General features: G+C 36.7%; 2 protein-coding genes across 6 annotated transcripts; both read left to right on the plus strand.

Annotated features, from left to right (window-relative positions):
* Positions 1–504: 504 nt before the first annotated feature.
* LOC114882864 (ankycorbin) lies at positions 505–13,159 on the plus strand. 3 transcript variants are annotated; one of them, XM_029199987.2, is made up of 15 exons: positions 505–640; positions 4,732–5,067; positions 5,353–5,687; positions 6,624–6,900; positions 7,117–7,365; positions 7,511–7,935; positions 8,145–8,403; positions 8,475–9,442; positions 9,762–10,589; positions 10,700–11,088; positions 11,178–11,516; positions 11,598–11,674; positions 11,863–12,017; positions 12,223–12,293; positions 12,380–13,159. In XM_029199987.2, exons 2-15 carry the CDS (start codon positions 4,862–4,864, stop codon positions 12,539–12,541), a joined length of 4,740 nt encoding a protein of 1,579 aa, XP_029055820.2. In that variant the 5' UTR covers positions 505–640; positions 4,732–4,861; the 3' UTR covers positions 12,542–13,159. The 3 variants fall into 3 exon arrangements, with proteins under 3 accessions (XP_029055820.2, XP_029055822.2, XP_029055823.2); XM_029199989.2 differs by having other exon boundaries at positions 12,210–12,293; positions 12,380–12,508; XM_029199990.2 differs by lacking the exon at positions 505–640 and having other exon boundaries at positions 4,979–5,067; positions 5,336–5,687.
* A 347-nt stretch (positions 13,160–13,506) lies between these two features.
* LOC114882866 (cyclin-dependent kinase-like 4) lies at positions 13,507–21,211 on the plus strand. Of its 3 annotated transcripts, none has more exons than XM_029199993.2 (6): positions 13,507–13,745; positions 17,266–17,455; positions 19,570–19,917; positions 20,213–20,479; positions 20,556–20,714; positions 20,787–21,211. In XM_029199993.2, exons 1-6 carry the CDS (start codon positions 13,678–13,680, stop codon positions 20,931–20,933), a joined length of 1,179 nt encoding a protein of 392 aa, XP_029055826.2. In that variant the 5' UTR covers positions 13,507–13,677; the 3' UTR covers positions 20,934–21,211. The 3 variants fall into 3 exon arrangements, with proteins under 3 accessions (XP_029055826.2, XP_029055828.2, XP_029055827.2); XM_029199995.2 differs by lacking the exon at positions 13,507–13,745 and adding an exon at positions 14,516–14,614; XM_029199994.2 differs by lacking the exon at positions 13,507–13,745 and adding an exon at positions 16,602–16,679.
* Positions 21,212–21,214: the final 3 nt, after the last annotated feature.

Raw genomic sequence — 21,214 nt, forward strand, 5'->3', positions numbered from 1 at the left:
TAGTTTCACGAACTTTGATTTAACTATTGAACTATATTTACATATATATAAAATCATTTTTTATATACCTTTCGTTCATGCGACGTATATACTATAAGTTCTGTTACTTTGATTACAAACAGAAATTACAATATATACTATACTTCTTTATAAACAAAATCAGAAATTCTCAGAAATGAGTACATTATAACCAGTATCAAACAGTAATATAAAATTATTTATGTTCATCAATGTATAATTATTAATTATTTAAAATCTTGAATAAATGAATGTCTCTTTTCCATTGCTATTATACTATCTAGTATACATCAAATATAAACCATAAACCAAAAGTGTAGATTACTTTAATTAAAGATAAGTAGCTGGCAATAAAGAATAAGATTTTCCAAGAATGACAAAATAAATGTTTCTGTCTCTGTTGATACGTTACTGAAGCGGTGGTAGCTAAGCAACCCTTACATTAACTGGTCGCGGCAGCAAAGGGATGTCAGTGCGCGTCCCACCCTCGCGTGGTGCGCTACACAATTTTCGAAACGTACGAACCTCATGGACGAAACATTAACCAGTGTCCTATACGTGTTTCAAGATTGTCCAACGCGATGGAAAATGGTCAAAAAATAGCAGTGCAATTTTCCACAAAGTAAGATTTAAACCTAACATAGCTTTTCCATGTAATATTTAATACAAACAATTTATATTTGTAACTATAAACGCACGTGTAAATGCTTGTAAATAATGATCCTTTTTACCTTTAAGTAAACACATCATTGTAATAATATAATAAATAAATGCATCTTAAAGCACATTTTGAAGATTTTTATTTTACTGCTTTATGCACTTGCAGCTTAAAATTGTCAATTGAGAAAAGAAGAACATGAAGTAAATTATTATGCTATTATAACAAATGATATAGAAAATATTTATAACTTTAAAGTTTTCAATGACATAAAATATAGTTGATAAATTTTGGGGCACTATAAGATTACTGTAAAATATAAATCTTCATATATGTATGTTAAAAAATCGATTTAGCACAATTAATTTTTTATTTCCACTAATTTCATAAAACATTCTATTCTTCTCAATAGTTCATTGTTTACCTCGTTACTATAGTTTTTCATTTTACATGTATCAGAAAAGATAAAAATCGCTTCAAGTTTTCATACTAGTTGAAGAATAATGTGCACGAAAAGTATCTTGATTTAAAAGAAAAATTAATGAAGAAAATTGCTTTAAAAACGATAAAGACTTTTTGTGCCCCTAATAAAGGAACAATCATAAGTCGGATGTAAGATCAAATAAGATACACGTTTATACGATCTTTTAATTCCCTTTGTGACCTTAATTCAGCGTGAGTAGAAATTCCACGTGTTATAAAACCTAACGTATAGCCACAATATTTAAATGAAGCGCTCAATTCTGCGTCGATGCTTTAATCAATTAAAGAAACAATCGCATAAAAAAAAATACTGTCTGTTTCCACTATCAATGTATGGCTTAGGTGCAAGTTGGGGTCAGTTGGTCAACATTGATTTCCAAAATTTGCCATAACATTATCAATTTACAGGGTGCACGTAGAAAAAAATCGATACGTATACTTTGGGGCTAGTAGTACAATTGTATTCATGTTTTGCTTCCGATCGACTTCGATCGAGGATCATCGATCGGTCACCAATAAACGTGACGAATCAAGCATTGTTACTGCACGGCGCACGTAATCTCACGTGAAACTGGAGATGTTATCATTAAATATTAACGACGCGCCATCACGAAGACCGAAGGCCTCCGAGAATTATTAACGGAGCAATAACGATCGACGTGCAGCACAGTGAATCAACGATATAACGATTTTCAGTCATCGCCGTGTTACGGCAACACGTGCACACGTGGGTTCGTCGTACGTACACTTAGGTGCAACGTAGATTTCTTTTGGTTAAGAGTAAATATAAAAGAGCCTAGTACCACTTGCCTTCGATTTTGAGAGGAGTTAGAAAAATTACAAGGAAAACTTAAGGAGATCTTATAGAGATTTTAAAGAAATCCTAGGGGACTCTAGAAAGAGGCTAAGAAGACTTAAGACCTTAGAGGTCTTAGAAAGATCCTAAGGAGATCCTAGAGATATCCTAAAGAAACCTAAAGAAAACCTAGAAGAAACCTTAGGAAATCCTAAGAAAAGTCTAACGCGACCATATGTACAGCATCAAGTGTAGTAATTGTCTCTAAAGAAAGTTTTTAGAAATATCTTCATATGTAGAGAAATTTATTTTGTTATTAGAATAATATTATTAATATTAATTATAATTTTTCACAAGAATGACTACCATGCTCGATACTGTACATTATCATTAAACACCCGTCACTTTGTTAGTCGATTCACTCTTTCAGGTGAAACATTCCTGGAATTTAGGATGCACTTTCCTTCAAGTCACGCTGCTTTTATAACGATTCAAAGACTTCTCGATCCTGCAAGTTCATCGAAACTTTTATTACCCTTGAAAATCTTATGAATCATATTTTTCCAAAATTCGTAAATGTCGTTTCACATAAACCATTGCATTCATACTTGAAATATGAGACGATAAATAACATTTGTCATAAATTGAAAAATTTATTTTAAAAAAAATCTTTTTTAATGGAAAATTCAGGTTCCAATAGAAATCGACTTGTACTATTACTCTTATTCGATTCAACTTTTTTCTCTTCAATTTTCTAGTCTCTGCGCTTTGCACTTTCTTAGTTATTCCGAGATCGATATGTTGCAATTCAGACGGACAAAGAAGTACATTCGTGACGGTAACTATTCCGTCACAGGTTCTTACGCTCAACACGCCGTTAAGAACATATTATAACACGCGTATCACAAATTCCTAGTGGCTTTCCGTTTTCTGAAGCACGCATTTCCCGCAAATTTATTGGATCAATTTATCGTCGTTTATCAAGGTGAATTCTTCTGAAAGGATAGATCACAGCTCCGAAACTACTATCGATTCTCACCTGCTACCGTTCCGCACATTATGAGTTGGCTAGAAGTCTGGTTCCGCGATAGCGTGACACGTGACGGGAAACAGCCTAAGAACGTAGACACTGCTGTTTAAGAACGATGCTAATATCGTTCAAAGTGCAGAGAAAATTGCTGCGATAATATCTGCTTTCTTCCAAAAATTAGGAAACTGTTTGCTTTATACCATGAATTAAATAAGTATTGGTATAACTCAGTTAGCCTTCCCTAGAAAAAATGGCAATGTTCCGGACGTCCCTCTGTGATAGGTTTCCCTGGATCTCGCCGTAGACCCCACTTTCCAGGGCTTCCGGTCCTCGGAGGTTTTCCCTTCTCCGGACTCCCGTATGTCCCCAAAAGCGGTCCCGAGATGACTGACGACGTATGGGAGGAGGCCCCCCTGTATATAGGTCTGTGGCTCCCCACCACTTGCGTATAAACATTCATGTTATTTTTTCTAAATTATTTTTAATATTAATACCAAAATTAAGATTTCAATAAATCTTAATCCTACTCTCCCTAATAAAAATCTTAATATTCTTCATCTTTCTTATCTTAAACAAGAAATGATTAGGATTTTCTTCTATCTGTCTTCTGAATTCTCACTCTCGACAGGTCACCCGTCCTAACAATTCCATTTAACTATGATTTCCAAGGGCATACGTCGACAGCTGATGGAAGTAATTTCGTTTAGTGTTGCTGTGCCAGTAGCGTGCACACTTGTCTGCCGCTTAATTTCTTATCAAACTTCTTTTTCCTTGAAAATCAATCGATTCGTATCATCCTATTTTCCGTAGGTACATATGTACATACACGTGGATGTTCGTCAAATTTTAGATAGATATCCTTTGGTTACGAAATATAGCTAACCAATATCACTCAACGTCAATCATTTTAAACGGGAGAGAAAGAGAAATAATGAAAATTGGTCTCACGGTCGACCTTGCCACGAAATCTAGCAATAATAGTTCTCTAGCAGTGATAAGTGTTGTGGCGTTGGGTTTCTATGGTAGCGAGTGACCTGGTCAGTCCACCACGTGGTCAGTAACCGAGCCTTTAAATTCGGGTCGAGTTTAGTGATAAACCCCTGATGGTATCTGCAATTGTGTCAGCGGTTCTTGCAAGAACGAGGCCTCGCCGTCAATCAACTCATCATTAACTACACAATCCTCTATTTTTACTTGCTGAATGAAATCCCTTGGAAAACTGGCATGCCGATCGATACCTACCCCCCACAACTACTGAAATACTGAAAAACTTGTATGCGTTCATTTCTTTGTCATTCAAGAGATATCCGGTGAATCGCATTGCTGTATCACTGCGGATGTGTCTAACCGTATGCAGGGATTATTATTGGGACGGTTTACAAGGCGTTCATTGTCAGTCACGCAGTGACTGTGTTTACTACTGACGCGCCAGTAGATTAAGCGCTTTCAGTCAGACGGTAGTAATGGACAGTAGTAGAATAGTAAAACTGATGTGGAATCAGAAAGCTTTTATTTTCATTCACCGGAGATTTGAATTCTGATCTGATTTTATCCTGAAGATATAAATGAAAAGAAATAAATTTTTGAAAATACCGAAATTAAGAAAAATCACATAATTTCAATACTTTTTTAACCGATTGACTTAACGAGCCCTCCATCCTTCAACCTTTCAAAGGTTAATGTAAAAAATACACATACATGATTAGGTCAACGAAGAAGGTTTACATTGTTCAATCTTTTTCTAAGCACTGACCCAGTTCACGGGTAAAGGAACCGGACATTATTCTCTTTGGCGCGATGAATTCGATCGGCCGAGAGGGCGAAAGATGCTTTCACGCGAGGTCAGACCAGTTGTGAACCGGTGCCAGAGACGGGCATGGACACTAAGACTCCACCGATCCCGTTGAAGGTCCAGGAGAAGACAAAACCGAGACACCAGGAAAGTGTGGCCGACGTGTCCTTGCCCCCGCTGACACCATACAGGAATCATCGTCAGAAACAGAAAACTCCTGGTACTCAGTGGTCGCGTGATATACCCAGCGCTATACGTTATCAGGATCATCAGAGAAAAAGGCCTTACAGGTACACTTTCCCCCTCGATCGATATGCATTTCTTCGTAGCTAGTTTAGAACAGCTTTTCTTATTTTCCTTCGCGAGTCGAAGGAAAAATCAAGTCGAAAGATGTTGAACCATTAAAGTGCATGCTTTTCTTTAACTAACTGTACATTTTTTGTAATTTTGCTTATTTTTAAAGAAAATGGTTAAAATTTTCCTAAAGAAAACCTGAGTTTCATTTGATCACAATTATCCCTAATTTTGATACATGATCGTGCTAAAAACCATGAAAAGGTGAAACATTTTTCCAGAGTTCTGCAAATCGGCGCGACACCCTTGATGCATGCTTGCCAACAGGGCGACAGGGCAAGAGTGCTGAGACTGTTAAAGGAACAAGAGGAAACGATCGGTTACAGAGATCGCACTCTGAGGAGCGCATTGCATTATTGCATGGATGCTGGAACCGGAGGTGCCGTCGCCTCGGCGGCGCCGGAACTGGTGAACGCGCCGGACGCCGAGGGGCACACTCCGCTTCATCTAGCAGTAATCGCAGGCGATACCCAACTGGTAGCTGTTTTATTAGCAAACGGTGCCGATGTGAACGCCAAGGACTTGGAGGGTCACAGTGTCCTTCATTGGGCCACCGGTACTTAATTTTCCATTATTCTTACTAGGTCACGCAAATATGCGTTTCGAAATTAAATGTAAATTAATCCCTCGCGTTATTACGCCAATTTGATTTTGCTGGTTCTGTGTCAAGGTCGGCATACCATTAGAATTTATGGTCATTTGTGTTAAGTAATTCTAAGAATTCATTTTTCTTTTTACATGCCTGCCTTTTATTATAGTTCCTTATTTTACGGTCGTAGGTTGAGATTATTATTCAAGTTGATGGAAAAAAATATTCGTGAATTAGATTCGATGAAAGGTCAATTGATAAACTGCTGAGCTCACGATTTCTTCCGAAACTCTGAATTAACCATCGTGCATATCTTTTCCATAAATCTCCGATAAAATAAGGGGTGTATTGGTCAGTTAAAGTTAGTGGGTCAGTGGAGGTGACGTAATTCCGGTTCGCCAAAGAACACGCAACACTCCTACCGAGATAATCCACGAGATTGACCATAGTCGTCCTTGGTGTATACAAATGACCAAAGATTTATTACTGCACGCCGGAATCGCCTCGCTCTTGCGTTCGCTCGACTGATAGAAAAGAAAGTTTTTATCAGTGATTTCATCTGTGTAACTCACGATTGTCTTAATTATGAGAGCGAAAGCAATTTGAGCGATGAAAGCAAGGAACTTCTTGTCAGATAACATTTCCGACCTACTTGGTCACTGGTTTACTGCTTAATATCAGCGTGTCTTCAACGTGTTCTAAATTCAAACTGATAACATATCCTTCATTATTGCAGATGCTCGACATTTAATTTAAAAGATTCTCAATCAGATTTGCTATGTACAGCGTTGAGTTTGAAACTACATCGTCCCCTTAGTTAATTAATTTTTCTTATCGATACAAAGTATTGAATAATGTATTTCTAACACTTACAAAAACGTGAATTTTGTAATTTTTGTCTAGTGTGTGGAGAAACAGAGTGTGTTCGATTGGTACTAGCAGCGGGTGCTCGACCATCAACACCTGATCTTCGCGGTGGATCTCCTCTTCATTACGCTGCCCAATGTTGCGGTGCAGCCGCTACTGCCGAACTTGCTGTACCCAAAAAGGTCGGCTTGAAGGTTCTTCAAACCCTTTTAGAATTTGGTGCCGATGTGAACGCGAAAGATGAAGACGGAAGGCAGCCGATTCTATGGGCGGCAAGTGCTGGCAGCGTTGAAGCCGTGTTAGCTCTTGCGAGGTAGAATTTCATTTCCTCGATGAAAATAAATAATTTTTCTTTTTCTTTATCATTTATAGTCTTTGGATATACGTGGACTGTGAAAATAACAGATGTTGAAAAGTAGGTACTTATGTCGAAGGCTGTACAGTTTTAATCTTGTTTCCGACATTTTCAACAATTCTTCTTTCTCTGAATTGTTAAACAAAATTAATTTCAACAATAATTGAAATACAGAGCCGGTGGTTCAGCTGCCGCAGGAGCTGCAGACAAGGATGGCCTGACGGCTCTTCACTGCGCCGCATCTAGAGGACACGCGAGATGCGTCGAGGCTTTGGTGAACCTCTGCGGTGCTCATCCCGATCATGTAGACGATAATGGGTGCTCGGCTCTGCATTACGCCGCCACTCTTGGTCACGCCGATGCCACGGCTTTGATTCTCAAATTAGGAGCCGATCCGAATCGTCAGGATCGAAAGGGTAGAACGTAAGTGTCAGCAAAATTTAGAAGCAGTTGAAAAATCATGAATTTTCAAATAAGATACACTGAGATCCAAATGCATCGGATTTCTAAACTTATATTCGAAATGGAAAAATATTTCAATTAAAGATGAAAATTGAACACATTCCAGACCAGCACTTTGCGCAGCAGCCAAAGGTCAACTAGAGACCCTGAAGATCTTGGCGCAACACGGTGGATCACTTTATGCAAGGACAGTACGAGGAACCGGCGTCGCCCACGAAGCCGTGGCATCGGGTCGAATCGAATTAATAAAATGGCTGGCGAAAAAACGTCCAAGCACCTTAGACGTCGCTACACACGATGGGAAGACACCCTTACACGTGGCGGCTCTTCATGGACATTTAGACGCGTGCAAAGTTCTCTTGGATAATGGTGCGAGGATCAATGCGGTTCTTCGAACCAACAAAGGCAATCTGATGACTGCCTTGGATGCCGCACTTTATAGGGGACACAGGGACTGTGCGAAATTAATTCAAATGCACGGAGGTACCACGGCGCAACAGCTGAGGATGCAGAAGACTGTGCCGAACAAAGGTCAGGTTAGGTACATACTATGTCCTGACTATTCGGGTCGGTTCGGAAAACATCGAGTGGACTCGGGCGGGTGTCCGATACAGTGATTACAAAAATCTTTATGAATTTAACAAAAAATGAAAACATTAGATGTCTCTACTGAATTTTTATTTTACAGCCATTTTAATACATTATCTTTTTAATGTTCTTTTTCCTTCTATTGATTTCAGTATTTGCAGCGAAACTGCGAATGAAACACATGGACAGTAGTAGCGATACCGAAAGCAGCCCTCGTAGACGAAGCTGTAGTCACAAACTGCCAGGACTGTATTACGAGGAACAATGGATAGAAAAGAGAACACGACGAAGAGGAAATCGTAGGAAATTAGCTCGTCAGGATAGTCGAAGTTTCAGCGAGGAGGAAGTTAGATTATCAAAAACGTCTTCGAAGAAAGATCATCAGAGAAGAGCTCGCAGTGAATCGGCAAGGTAAAAATTATTTAAATTAATTGAACTGAAATTTTAACAGTTAAAGTGAAATAAGGAACTAAATATTCCAGATACGATGAAGACCACAAGTTAAGAAGAAAAAGAAGTAGAAAACGATCAACAAAGAGCAGACACGATTCCAGCGAGTCATCCATAGAATCAGACAGCTACGACCACTTGGAGGACACGAGGCAAAGATTCGAAAGTAAATCGAGCAAAAGCAATGGTACAGAAGAGAGGGAAGAATTAAGAAGAGACGAAGAAGATGACGAAAGCGTGAGCGACGATAGCCTAGAAGTAGTGGTAGTAAGAAAATCCTTAGAAAAGAAGTGCGAGAAAATGGTGTCTGGAAGAAGATCAAAAACTCCGAGGGAAAGTTCGAAAGAGATAAAATTGACGAAAACTCATCGTAGTACCAGAAGAAAATTAAAATCGAGCAGATCGAAGACCTCCGACAATGGCGATAGCACCACCGATCGAATGCAATCTTTCGATAAAGAACATGGGTTAAAAGAGTCCGAATCTCAGCCACAAGATACTCCAAGAACCTCGATGGAGGAGGATAAAACAAATGGAGGGAAAATAATTGAAAATCGGTATCGTAGGGATGTGACTGATAGCACTAGTCAAGAAACTGTTGAACGCGTTGTGGTAACCGCCATGGTGCACAAGGATCAAGGTCCAGATACACCGAAATCTATAACAGAGACCTCGAAGGAAGTCACTTTTGATGATAGACTAAGAACGGAAGTAATTGAGACGGAACAAGTGACCAGAGACGCAGGTGTCAGCAAAATGGATGACATTGTTGAGCAGAGCGATGAATCGCGTAGCAATCTTGTGACGAAAGCTGCTACCTTGAAGAAGGACGTGGAAGAAATGAGGCAGCAAGCTATATTGGAGAAGACCCAGAGAGAAGATACGAAACGGGACCAAAAGGGGGATGTAAGAGGAGGTGGGGATGATGATGGTAAAAGGGGTGAAAAAGATGTGCCTTCGGTGCAGGAAAAGGAGGTGCAAGAAGATAAGAAAGAAAAGGGTAAAACTTCATTTCGGGCAATAGTCAGCTACTATAGTAGTCTAAATACAAGATTTTTATACAGAGAGGAACATTTAAATAGGAACACTTAAATATCTTCATTATTTATGGTTCCATCAAAATTTCAAAATTTTAAAATCTCAAAACTTTAGACTATTAGAATTAAAAAATCCTGGATGTTCTTTCATTTTAAAACCATAGAACCTTAGAATCTTCGAATAGTGAGGAAGGTATTTAAGTAGTCCACTCTGTGGACTAACGAAATAATAAAATTCTAGCATTTAAATGCTGTCAATTTTCTGTAGAGTCCTCTTTCCAGGCAGGTTAGACGCACGCGGAACAACCGAATCAGAAAGTCCCTCGGATTCTCAGCAACAACCGAGTCAGCAAGACGAAGCTTCTTCTAAATCAACAAAACCTGACGAAAATCTCGACCAAGATTCTCACAGTGAAAAAACCGACTTATCTGAACGTACCTCCAGAGAAGATCACGATGAATCAGAAGAAACAAGTAAATCGAGTCAGAGGGATGTCCAAAGTGGAGCTACTACGCCAAGAACAGTTGTGGAGGATGTTCCGCCATCGGAAGACGAAGATAGAAAATCTACATCAGAAGAATCTAAAGGTAAATCGAAGCACAAATCAGGCACAGTTAGAAGGAAACCATCGATCGATGAAACAAAGTCGAAATCCTCGTCTTCGAGGCAATCGGATGAAAGTCCTAAAAAGAGTGACAGCAGTCGTAAACGAAGAGAACACGGTAAACGACGTGAATCTTGTACAAAGAATGTCTCAATAAAAGTTTCGACGGATAAAACGAGCAAATCGTCCATAGAGGAAACGTCGGAAACTCGACAAGTTGAAGAGGATGTTACCGAGAACGTTACAAAAGAAACACCAGGCAAAGATTCAGATGAAAAGGAACAGGTTCGTTCAGCTCGTAGAAAATCGGTTGAGTTTTCATCAGTATCGAAAGAAGAAGCAGAAGATGGGTCATTGGGTATTGATACACCGACTGCCTCAAAGAGAAGGATGTCTACTGAGCAGGAAGCTGTTCAAGGATCGTCACAGGTGCAAACAAATCAGGAGGAGGAAGAGGAGATTAAAAAGACTAAGAAACATCCTGTAGAAGATGCACTGTCGACAGGTGATCAATAAACTTTCAAAAGAAGTTTAATTTGTATAAAAGCACAAATTAATAATTTTATACTTTTTTTCTTGGGTTTATAATATTCATATCATGTTGCATATTTTTAGAAGCAGGAAATTTTCGGTACATCGACGAAAGTTCGTCGAGTTCCCCGAAATCGGCGCAGGCCAGACGATCGAGACCTTCCACAGGGAAAATTAGGAAAACCGGACGATCTAAATCGTCGTCGAAGAAATGCTTGTTCGAAAGTTCAGAGGAACGTTCTCCGGATAGAAGCGCGATAGTGGCAGTAATTGAGAGTCCAGAATGGGACGAAGAGGATGAGCAGATTGAAAAGGAGATCAGAGACGCCATTGGAGAGGACGCTGAACACGAAACGGAACCGGAAGAGGACAATGAAATCGGGGTTGTAAGAGTTTTACCGAGTACCAGCGAAGAGGAGACCTCTCGAGGTCCTGATACCTGTAGAACTATAGCAGGCGACTCGTTACCTCAAGTAAATAAATCTTTTTAAATTCAAAGAAATAAATATTCATTTATAAAATTTTCAAAGGGTTAATTTATTTTCTTAATTATTTCACATAGGTGCAATCTGGTACCCGTACTCGGATGATCCGTGTTCAAAGCCCCCAAGAAAGTGGAAGTAACCGACTACAAGGAAGACAACGTCGTGACAGCGGTGGCAGGGACAGTGGAATAGAACCCAGTCCAAGAGTATCAAGAATACCAAGAAGACGAATCATGAAGTGTTGCCCGAACAGTGCTAGACAGCAGACTCTTAATATGGACACTATAACCAGAGATGTACAGATTAGCTTGCGCCGTTATCATCTCGAGAGGAAGATTTTCTTTCAATTAATGGAACTGAAGAGGCTACAGATACGTCATGGAAGAGCGAACGAACAAGTTTTGGTTAAAAGACAGGTATTAATTTGTACACCTAATAATTAAAAGTTAAGTACATTATATTCATGTTAGCTAATTATTGTTATGTATTTTTTATAGGTGGATGCATTCCATAAGGCGGGTATGTCTGGACCCACCCTCGGAGTAGCGAAATACGACCAACCCCTAACATTCAGGTTATTATTTATCAAATATAAAAGAGAAAATTGGAAAATAGTAATAACAATTATAATTTGTAATAAAAGGACTTACAAGAAGTCTTGTAAGCAGAAGACAGTAATTAATTACTGGGCTACAAAGTAATACAAAGGCAATTGATAAAATATTAATGACCTAACGATGTTTAATATTTTCTTTTTATCAGACACTTTGAAGCCTTTCTTTATGATCAATTAAGGAAGCTTCAAAGAAGACCAGCTACCCCAGACTTTTGCACGGAAGCGAAGCAATGTACTCAAAAAACTCACCGTTGTCATCACGCTACAAGTGCTTACACCTCTTTCCCTGCGTATACATATCGTACGTTTTAGTGGCTTGTTAAGAAAAATGAATTTCAGAATTCCATTTCATAATCGTTTCTCTTTTAATTTCTAAATTGTTTAAATTATTGCTATCATTTTTATATTGAACAACTCTGAAATGGAATACTGATCGCGAGAATTCAATTCAAAAGATTTTCAAAAAGAGTCAGTTTCCCTATTGTGATTGTAGATTATAATTGCAGTAGGTGGAGGAGGCCAAGAACAAGCGGATCTTCTTCCGAAGATAGAGAGCCGTGGAAAGGGACAAATGACGGTAAGAAATAATCGTTTTTATTGATAATGGGCAAATATAAAATAAATATACGTGAAAAATTTCTAATTATGCTATTTTCATTACAGGTGGAAGTAACGCACGGGGAAGAAAAGCAAATAATAGCTCTTCCAACTGAGAAACTAGATCGTACGAAAAAATACTACGTAACATTCACTGTCAGAGGAGAAGCCTCTGAGGAAAAGTCAAAATCGTCGCATGGTATCCAAAGAAATGCCAAAAGTGTTTAAACTGTCTTCAATCATACTACAACTTCCCATTTCAACGATATCAGCTGCGTATTTCTATACTTTTCTACACAAATTTTTTAATCCTTTGTTACAGTCGCGATAATTAAACTCAGAGCTCATCATCATAATTGCAATTCTTTTATATCGGTTTTTCTACGAATTTCGGCACCGATTTCCTAACGAAATATCGTTACTTTTTATATCATAAAAAGACCACCAAAGAATTTAATAACTGCCACAAGAAAAAAATTCATACGAATAGATAATATATTCTATGTACATTTGATCGACTTTGTTGTAAAAATGTTAATAATCTTACGCCAAAACATTTTAAGGTTTCGCTTTTAGAACAATAAAAAATTGTAGGAGGAAGACAAATCTTTTTGTATAATCGTTTAAATTTCAATCGATCAGTTTTATGTATTTTAATTACTTTAGTTATTTAATGTTTTTTTAATGCTGTGTAAGTTATGTTTGTAAACCAGAAAAATGGACAAGTTCATTATACGTGTACAATAGTAAATATTTTGTTCTTGCAGAAGCAGGGACCATGTGGTAATTAACGTATACATGTTCTGTATATTTGTGTAAATGAGACCACTGCAAGTAACGTGTAACTCTGTGTAAAATAAATAAAAATAAATAAAAATTATAATTCATTTAACCATGATCCAAATTTTTCAGTTCCCATATATTAACATTAATACAAGTGGCAGTTTACATGTTACATTCTAAACAATGAATAAAAGTTAGAATTCGAACAAATTATTATGTATCATATGTGAGGAAACGTTATAAGATAATTATACGCCCAAGGGGGTGCTCGATGAATAACAAATGTTGCACAAGAGTGCTGACAACAGAACGTTTTATTATGATTCGAAAAGTGTATTTATTCCCGACTTGTACGGAATTATCGATCGATTAGTTGTGACGTAGCTAAACAAATGGTTGAACGTCTGATCGTCTGGATTCACTGGTGAAAGTCGCTACTGTCAGTAATAAGACTACCACAGGGTGGTCTGTCAATGATGCCGACACTTAAGACACAAATCAGAAGGAACAGAGTGAAGTTTTTAATCATGCATTTTGAGTATTCCATCAACGAGACGAGATTCCTGTGAAGAAGCCTTCGCATGGACAAATGGCTCCAAGATAGGAAGCTTTGGCTTTTCGGTAGCACACTTCCCTTGCTACCAAGGAGGTAAACACTAACGCTTTTTCCCAGTTAATTAACCTTAGCACCACGAAGTCAGAATTATTTTGACCCGGTATTGGCAATTAAATTCCTGACCTTCCTTTCCATAGAATTATTTAAATATCTGTTCTATACACAGCTCGGTAAAGTAGTTTTTCATTTTTGTGTACAAATTCAATTTTAATATCTTGAAAACTATGAATTTCCTACAACTCAGACTAGCACCATTCTAATGCTTGGAAAATAAATTGCATATAACGTGATAGCTGAGAATAGTACTTTCGCATCCCTAATAGAACATTCAAGTAGCTTCACTTGATCTAACGAAAAACCTGTTACAATACCAACCTGCGAAATCGGAAAGTCACGTGGCGTATCTACCCCCTTCAATCTACCTTATACCTAATTGAAACTAACTCTTGAATAGCACAATAAGTTTTCTCTAAGAAAAATTAACTATCATTATATATTAATTTTCTATAAATCAATCTTAAGAGTTGTTCGAATTTGATAAATTTATAATGAACATTAATTGACATATTTGACATACGTCGATTTTGACGAAATTTTAACAAGTTGTTTTTTATCGATCATCCTCCACGTTGAAGGGGTAACGATAGACGAAATAACCAATCAAAAGTTAGACAAATGTTACACGGCTTCTGTTCCGTCTATTTCCAGTTGAAAATAATATAACCCTATTCACGGTCGTTATTTAAGCATAGACAGTACGGTAGCTTGATATCGATTGTCAATAATCAAGATTTCAACAACAACTTAAGCTGACGTTTCAGTACAATTTAGTAACGCTCGGTATGTTCAACGTGCAAGGTGTTTCAACAACAGGATTCCATGAACGCCATTCTAGGATTTTTGTATGTATATTTTTTTGGAAAGGATTTTGAAATCCATCAAACTCCTAAAAGTCTATCATAAATTAAAGCACTTTAAACAAGCAAATCTTTTTCCCCTTGTAAATCACTACCATTTTATTGTAACAGAGTATTACCAGAACAGAGTATTACTTTGAAATGATATAAGATAAAAAAAAATGTTATTAGGAATAATTAAATGACGTCGAATGGAGCATCACGTGATGCATATGTCGATTGCGGAAGATTTCCAGAGATTTCAAGGTCAATTTTTATTTAATGGAACTATATACTTTTCTATATGTCAACAAGAAAATACTTGAAGTCGGAAATTGATTAGTTCCGATATTAGCACCACTTCCGGAACTTACCAGCTCCATTTAACGTCATTTAATTTTGCTTACAACAATATGGTTGTGGCAATGGAATTAGATATCATCCTTATGACAATAAGGCGAAATTCACTCGTCTATGAAATTGATAATGAAAAAATAATAGAATTATTTAATGAATTCAGAAGGACATGAAAAAGGTCAGTAAAATCGTACAGTTTTAGCCGGAAGCTAATTTCGAGGTATTCTGAGCACCTTAAATCAATTCCATTACTTTTCGCTCGAGGGTAACACGCGAATTCTTTAAGGAGGCTAACAATGACGGCATAAGCCTTATGATTTTTCCACCGACCTCACGATTCACCTATAAAATGACGTCATTCTCTTATCGTGAAGGAACAATCTGTTCAGAAAAAGTGTTCTCGTTACGTTACCAAGAAAAAAACATTCTACAAATTTTTCTCATTAATTATAACTGTTTGAATTTTAAATGCGTTCCGTTTTTATTTAGACTAGATGTAGAGATTAAGTCAAAGCTGATCCAAATCAACCCACTCATCCTACACATATAAGGAACCTTCCTAAAAGTATATGCAAAAAAAATAAATAAATAAATGCAAGAAACTGTTATTAATCCTGGATAATATAAAATACACAGTTAAATTAAAATTGGGGTTCTCTCCATGGTCCGCTGTTCGAAGGTTAAAATTGCTACGAGATAAGCGCAAAAAAATAATAAATAAACGCGATAATTAAGTACCATGCATAACCTAACCCATTAATATAATTTCTTATAATAAATTTAAATAATGAATAAAATTAAACTATATAGATAATTTGTATTAAAAAAGAAAATAATTGTCAGGGATTGAAGGGATGAAATGAATTGGTCATCGATCGAACTCGAACTTTGATATTCAATTTGACCCTTGAAATTAGCTGGCAGTGAATAATACGACCACAGAGGTGTCTTCAGCATCTTTAACCTTTATTTATGGTAGCGATGCATTTTCCGCCGATTCTAAGTGGAACACAACCAATTTTTTAAATGCGATAGTGTAATTTATTGGGAATCGATTGAAAATTGTTAAGGCCCTGGATAATCTTAATTTAGGAATTTCAAAATAGTCGAATATGTTGAATTGCTCGTATTTGATCCGGTATGGTGAACGATTTAAGATTCGCGAATTACCGGCAGCACGTGCCCCTATGGTAAGTTGATGATGTATCACCAAACATTAAATATTTATTATTCAAATATTGATAAAGGGAATAACTAAGGGCACTTGTTAAAAAATGTATACTAAATATTCAATGAACTCCAAGATTTCTTATTAGGCAAAATGGGAGATTGCGTTTCCAGAGCGCCATTTCTGGCTAGCTTACATCTAACCCTTAACAAGAAGAATAAACTAAACTATACCAAATATTTTTTCAAGTATCATGTCTTATCAAAATAGACCGATGTCGCTCAATAATATTTGTATTATTTTACCCACCCTCTATACTTGACACAAGGGTTGGAAAACATGAAATTTTTATACAAGCCGACCGGTGTTATTCGTTGTAAGGGCGCGTGCGCCAAGTTCCGATTCAAATAAAGTAAAAGCCGCAGGGGAGCTTGACCCTTGGTCACCGGCTAGGATACAGTCTGGTTTGCAACGTTTACAGTGATACAGTAGCATGCTCTTTACGCAGCAATTTACCTCTTTACCATGCCTCTCCAAGTATAAAAAGTGGGTACAAAGCCAATATATTCTTTCATATTTTCATTTTCAATCGTCCTTTCATTTGGTGAACAGTGACTGGGATTCGTTCTTCCCTCATTAAGTACCTTTGCAATATTTATTATTTATGTTTTATCAAAAGCTATGAAGTGTTTGTGAAAATTATGTTTATTTTATTTACTGAACCACCGATGCGTTCTGTGAAACGCAATCGTCATTATGCTTCAATGGGAACACGCGTGCTTTCGCGTGTGACTATGTACGAAGATAAAATCCGCATGGAACTTATAACTGTGTCACAGACAACTGTCAATTTTCTTTTGCAAAAACATTAATGTTCCAGGTGTTTTTATTTTGTCCTCTATAACAATTCTTACTAGACTGTAGTGATAAGTTTATTACCATTTTCTTTTTTATTACAAATAAAGTAACTGCAATATTCTATAAATTAATCTTCAGATGGCGGACCGTGTGGAGAGCCCCAATTTTAATTTAATTCTGTATTTTATATTATTCTCGAACTATTCCCCGGTATTGCTTAAATTGGATGCAATATTAATTTAATTTTAATAAAAAACAATTGTTTTATTCTTAGGTCACGCGCGCCGAGCAAGGCGATGGAACGGTACGAGCGATTAGCGCGGCTTGGAGAGGGTAGTTACGGTGTTGTCTTCCAGTGCAGAGATCGGCAAACTGGAAGATTAGTAGCTGTGAAAAAATTCCAACAAACCGAAGATGATCCCCTCATACGAAAAATTGCGCTACGTGAAATACGGTTGCTTAAGGTCAGTATATTAGTCCTTAACCCTTTAACCCTCCCAACTGACGTGCGTGTATTAGACGCTAATTACTTACTGCAATTAAACCAGCACTGGGTTCAATAATACTACTTAATACTCTCATTTTTCATTTTCTTTTTATAATTTGACAAAATTAAATTCTTAACACTAGTTATTGATATTCATATTAAGGTACTATTACTAAAATAAAATTATAATTAAAATTTCACATAATAAGAATTCTACTACTTGTTTTTTAAATAAAAATTTAAATACTGTTAAATATTTTTATGATGCACCGAAATAATATTTCTATGTCCCCCAGAATACTGGGGCTCGGTGCTGTAGCCCCCCTTAAACCGCCATTAATCCGATACTGTGCACCATAATTGCAAAGTCATAATTGCATTGTCATAAGTGCATTTTTATCGCAATTGCTATTGTCTAGTTTTATCATTAGATCATCATAGAAGTTTATAGATACAAAGTAATAAAATGAGCTTTTAAGTTTCAAACCTTTTAATTTATCGTCGTAGTCTTCAGCGTTGGCAATGTTCATCGAAGTGGTCACTATTCAGTGGTCCTGAAATTGAACAAACGAAATAAGATGATATACAGTATAGGAGTACGCACTTAAGCTTTAAAATATTGTAAAAAACAAAGTAATGCGTTTCATTAATCAAAACTTGTTTTATTTGAAAGAATATCAAGAGTATTGTTTCGAAGCATAATGAACGTTACGGAATAAGATTCATAACCAATAAAAATCGATACTTATTTTCAAAGTATTACATCGCATTATAACGTACATATATTTTGCAAATGTCAAAAATAAACAACAAAATGCAAGATAAACTTCAAACTCACCTGACTCTACCATTTTTAAACACTTTTTAATTCTTTTTTGACACAAACACCTACACTGTACGCCGGTTAATATATGACTGAACTTAGCGTCAATATGCAGACTATTTCACTTTTAGCTTCAGTGCGTACTCTTATCCACTGCGTGATCTTATTCCAGTTTACACTACTTGTTAATCACATGTTACAAAATGCTTATAAAATAATCTATGTAAAAAAGAAGCTTTCTATTGATTGATTGATCGATGGCTTCCCTTTCAAAAAGAACGGCGTGATCTAGGGACAAGCAGGGACAAGCGGCCCCTTTCTACGCACCAAAAACTATCGTCCGCGCGCGCATGCGCGCCTTTTTTCAAACTACGTTACATCTCTCTTTTTGCCTTACTTTTGACATTTTTGTCATTTACATTTTCTCTCTATTTTTGCCATTCTTTTTCTTCTTTCCTGTCTTTTTCGCTTGCACCCCCTTTTAGTCGCCTCTTACGACAGGCAGGGGATACCGTGGCTGTATTCTAAACCCCCCAGCCACAGGGGAAGTTTTCTATTTTTACTTTCTTCGCTGTCCAATATGGTTCTAGTCTTATATCTATGTGTATACTCTGAGGTGAACGACCTCTTGTACCCTGAAAACACTAAACCTCTTACTATCCGTTGTCGAATTAAGAAAATCTCTCCAAAAGTATCTTTTAAGTCCAATGATAGGTATTTTTGAATTCTCAAAGTTCAGATTCAGTTTACAGATTTTTTAAGGGAAATCAGCTGACCGTCGAATAAAAACTCATAATCTTATACGACAAGGTAGGCATATAAATCTACCGTTGACTACAAGAAGTGGCCAACGGTCAATACCGCGACGGTCAATATCTTAGCGTGTTCTGCTACCGGCGACCTAGCCTTATCGAAATAATCGGAGGGTTCCCTCCGAAACATATGCGCATTCAAACGAGCCTCCATTCTGCTCTGACATTTCGCCTCAAGGATATTTTCTTTCGTGCATAACAATAAATCTGATCCGTGATGTTAATGATTTCCTTTCGTCACGACTTCTTGATCTCAGATTTTGCACCACTTTTTCAGGTCACAGAATTTTTAAACTTCCTTAAAGTGTTAGACTACCTTTGCCAGTTTAAAAAATATTACATGTTTAAGAATTTACTTTTAAATAACAATATTATTATCCTGCTTATATTTCGAGAGTATAATTAAAATGTAGTTTTACGAGCGTTAATTTAATTTTGATGGTTTATATTCTACAGAATCTTAAGCATCCGAATCTGGTCAATCTTCTAGAGGTATTCAGACGGAAACGGAAATTGCATCTAGTCTTCGAATATTGCGAATACACGCTGTTGAACGAGATGGAGAGATATCCGAACGGATGCCCGGAAATTACCATAAAACAACTCACGTGGCAAATTCTTCAGGGTATCGCGTATTGTCATCGATTGGGTTGCGTTCATAGAGACGTGAAACCTGAAAATATTCTGATCACAGGCGATGGTGTAGTGAAATTGTGCGATTTTGGTTTCGCACGAATGCTTAGCCCCGGTGAAAACTACACAGAATATGTCGCGACGAGGTGGTATAGAGCTCCTGAACTTCTGGTAATTTTTTCATTTTTCATGATATTTATTAATTGATTACAAATTTATAATATTTAATTTTTATAGATTTTAAAGGCTTCATATTTTTCATATTATAATCATTGGCGTAATTAAATAGGAGCCAGAATGCCTCGCCCCTCAAACGTCGATTAGCCACCATCCCATCATTCTAAAATTCAAAAATTTTAAAACTTCAAAATTTTGAAAATAAAAAATTTCAGATTTCCAAAATTTTTAAGTGACCTGGCCCACCCCCCAGAAAAAAATCCTAGTTATATCAATGGTTTTCTAACAGGTTGGAGATACTCAATATGGTACACCAGTCGACGTATGGGCAATTGGTTGCGTTTTTGCAGAGTTAATACGAGGAGAAGCTCTGTGGCCAGGAAAGTCAGATGTGGATCAATTGTATTTAATTAGAAGGACTATTGGAGACTTGTTACCAAGGCATATAGCCGTTTTCCAACAGAACGAATTTTTTACTGGTATCACATTACCAACACCTCAAACTCTCACTCCTCTTGAAGACGCTCTGCCTAACAGAGGGAATATCGTTCTACAAGTAAATACTTGTTTGATTCGTTGCCTTTTTTGTAATAATCGCATAAAAATCTAAATTATACCGTTTAATTCAACAGCTTGACTTTCTCAAAAAATGTTTTGACAAAGATCCAGATAAAAGATGGTCTTGTGAACAACTTTTGCAACACCCATATTTTGAGAATTTTCACTATAAAATGCCTGAAGCCGAAATGGAAGAATTTGAAAAACTTAAAAAATACCGAGATCGATCACGGGTAAATATAAAAGAAAATTGTAGCAATAAGTTTATAAATGCAGGTAATTTTAATATTTTCGGTATATTTTAGAATAGTAATTACAGTCAAATGGTATTACCACAACTTCCTAAAGCTGGTGCTTCAGTAAATAGTCAAAATGAAAATCGGCCGAAAAGCTCCTCCATGCATCATCAGCAGGACTTTGATCACCTGCCTACTATTAAAGGTTGCAATTAAGCTCCTCTGTGATTGTAATATATTTATATATATATATATATATATATTTATTTATTTATTTAAACTTTGTAAATCTTCATTATAAATCAATGATTGTTGATATCTTTTATTTTTACCTTGCACATTTATCTTTGAAGCTGAACAGATTTTGTTCTATTAGCATGATTTCCATATCATATATACATATTTATTATACGTACATTGTATGTACATCTTAAAATAAAGTTTTGTATAAAATGATCAGTTGTATTAATGAAATATAAGTAATGAAACCTGACAAC

The sequence above is a fragment of the Osmia bicornis genome, chromosome 15 (genome assembly GCF_907164935.1).
Source record: "Osmia bicornis bicornis chromosome 15, iOsmBic2.1, whole genome shotgun sequence".
Classification (NCBI taxonomy): Eukaryota; Metazoa; Arthropoda; class Insecta; order Hymenoptera; family Megachilidae; genus Osmia; species Osmia bicornis.

What these genes read in the sequence shown, in the direction of transcription:
- LOC114882864 (XM_029199987.2), top strand. Translation starts at nt 4,862, where the DNA reads ATGGACACTAAGACTCCACCGATCCCGTTGAAGGTCCAGGAGAAGACA. An exon ending in CAGAGAAAAAGGCCTTACAG is followed by an intron (nt 5,068 to 5,352) that starts GTACACTTTCCC and finishes ACATTTTTCCAG; the next exon opens with AGTTCTGCAAATCGGCGCGA. An exon ending in TTTCCCTGCGTATACATATC is followed by an intron (nt 12,018 to 12,222) that starts GTACGTTTTAGT and finishes TTATAATTGCAG; the next exon opens with TAGGTGGAGGAGGCCAAGAA.
- LOC114882866 (XM_029199993.2), top strand. Translation starts at nt 13,678, where the DNA reads ATGGACAAATGGCTCCAAGATAGGAAGCTTTGGCTTTTCGGTAGCACA. An exon ending in ATAGAGCTCCTGAACTTCTG is followed by an intron (nt 19,918 to 20,212) that starts GTAATTTTTTCA and finishes GTTTTCTAACAG; the next exon opens with GTTGGAGATACTCAATATGG. An exon ending in GAGGGAATATCGTTCTACAA is followed by an intron (nt 20,480 to 20,555) that starts GTAAATACTTGT and finishes TTAATTCAACAG; the next exon opens with CTTGACTTTCTCAAAAAATG.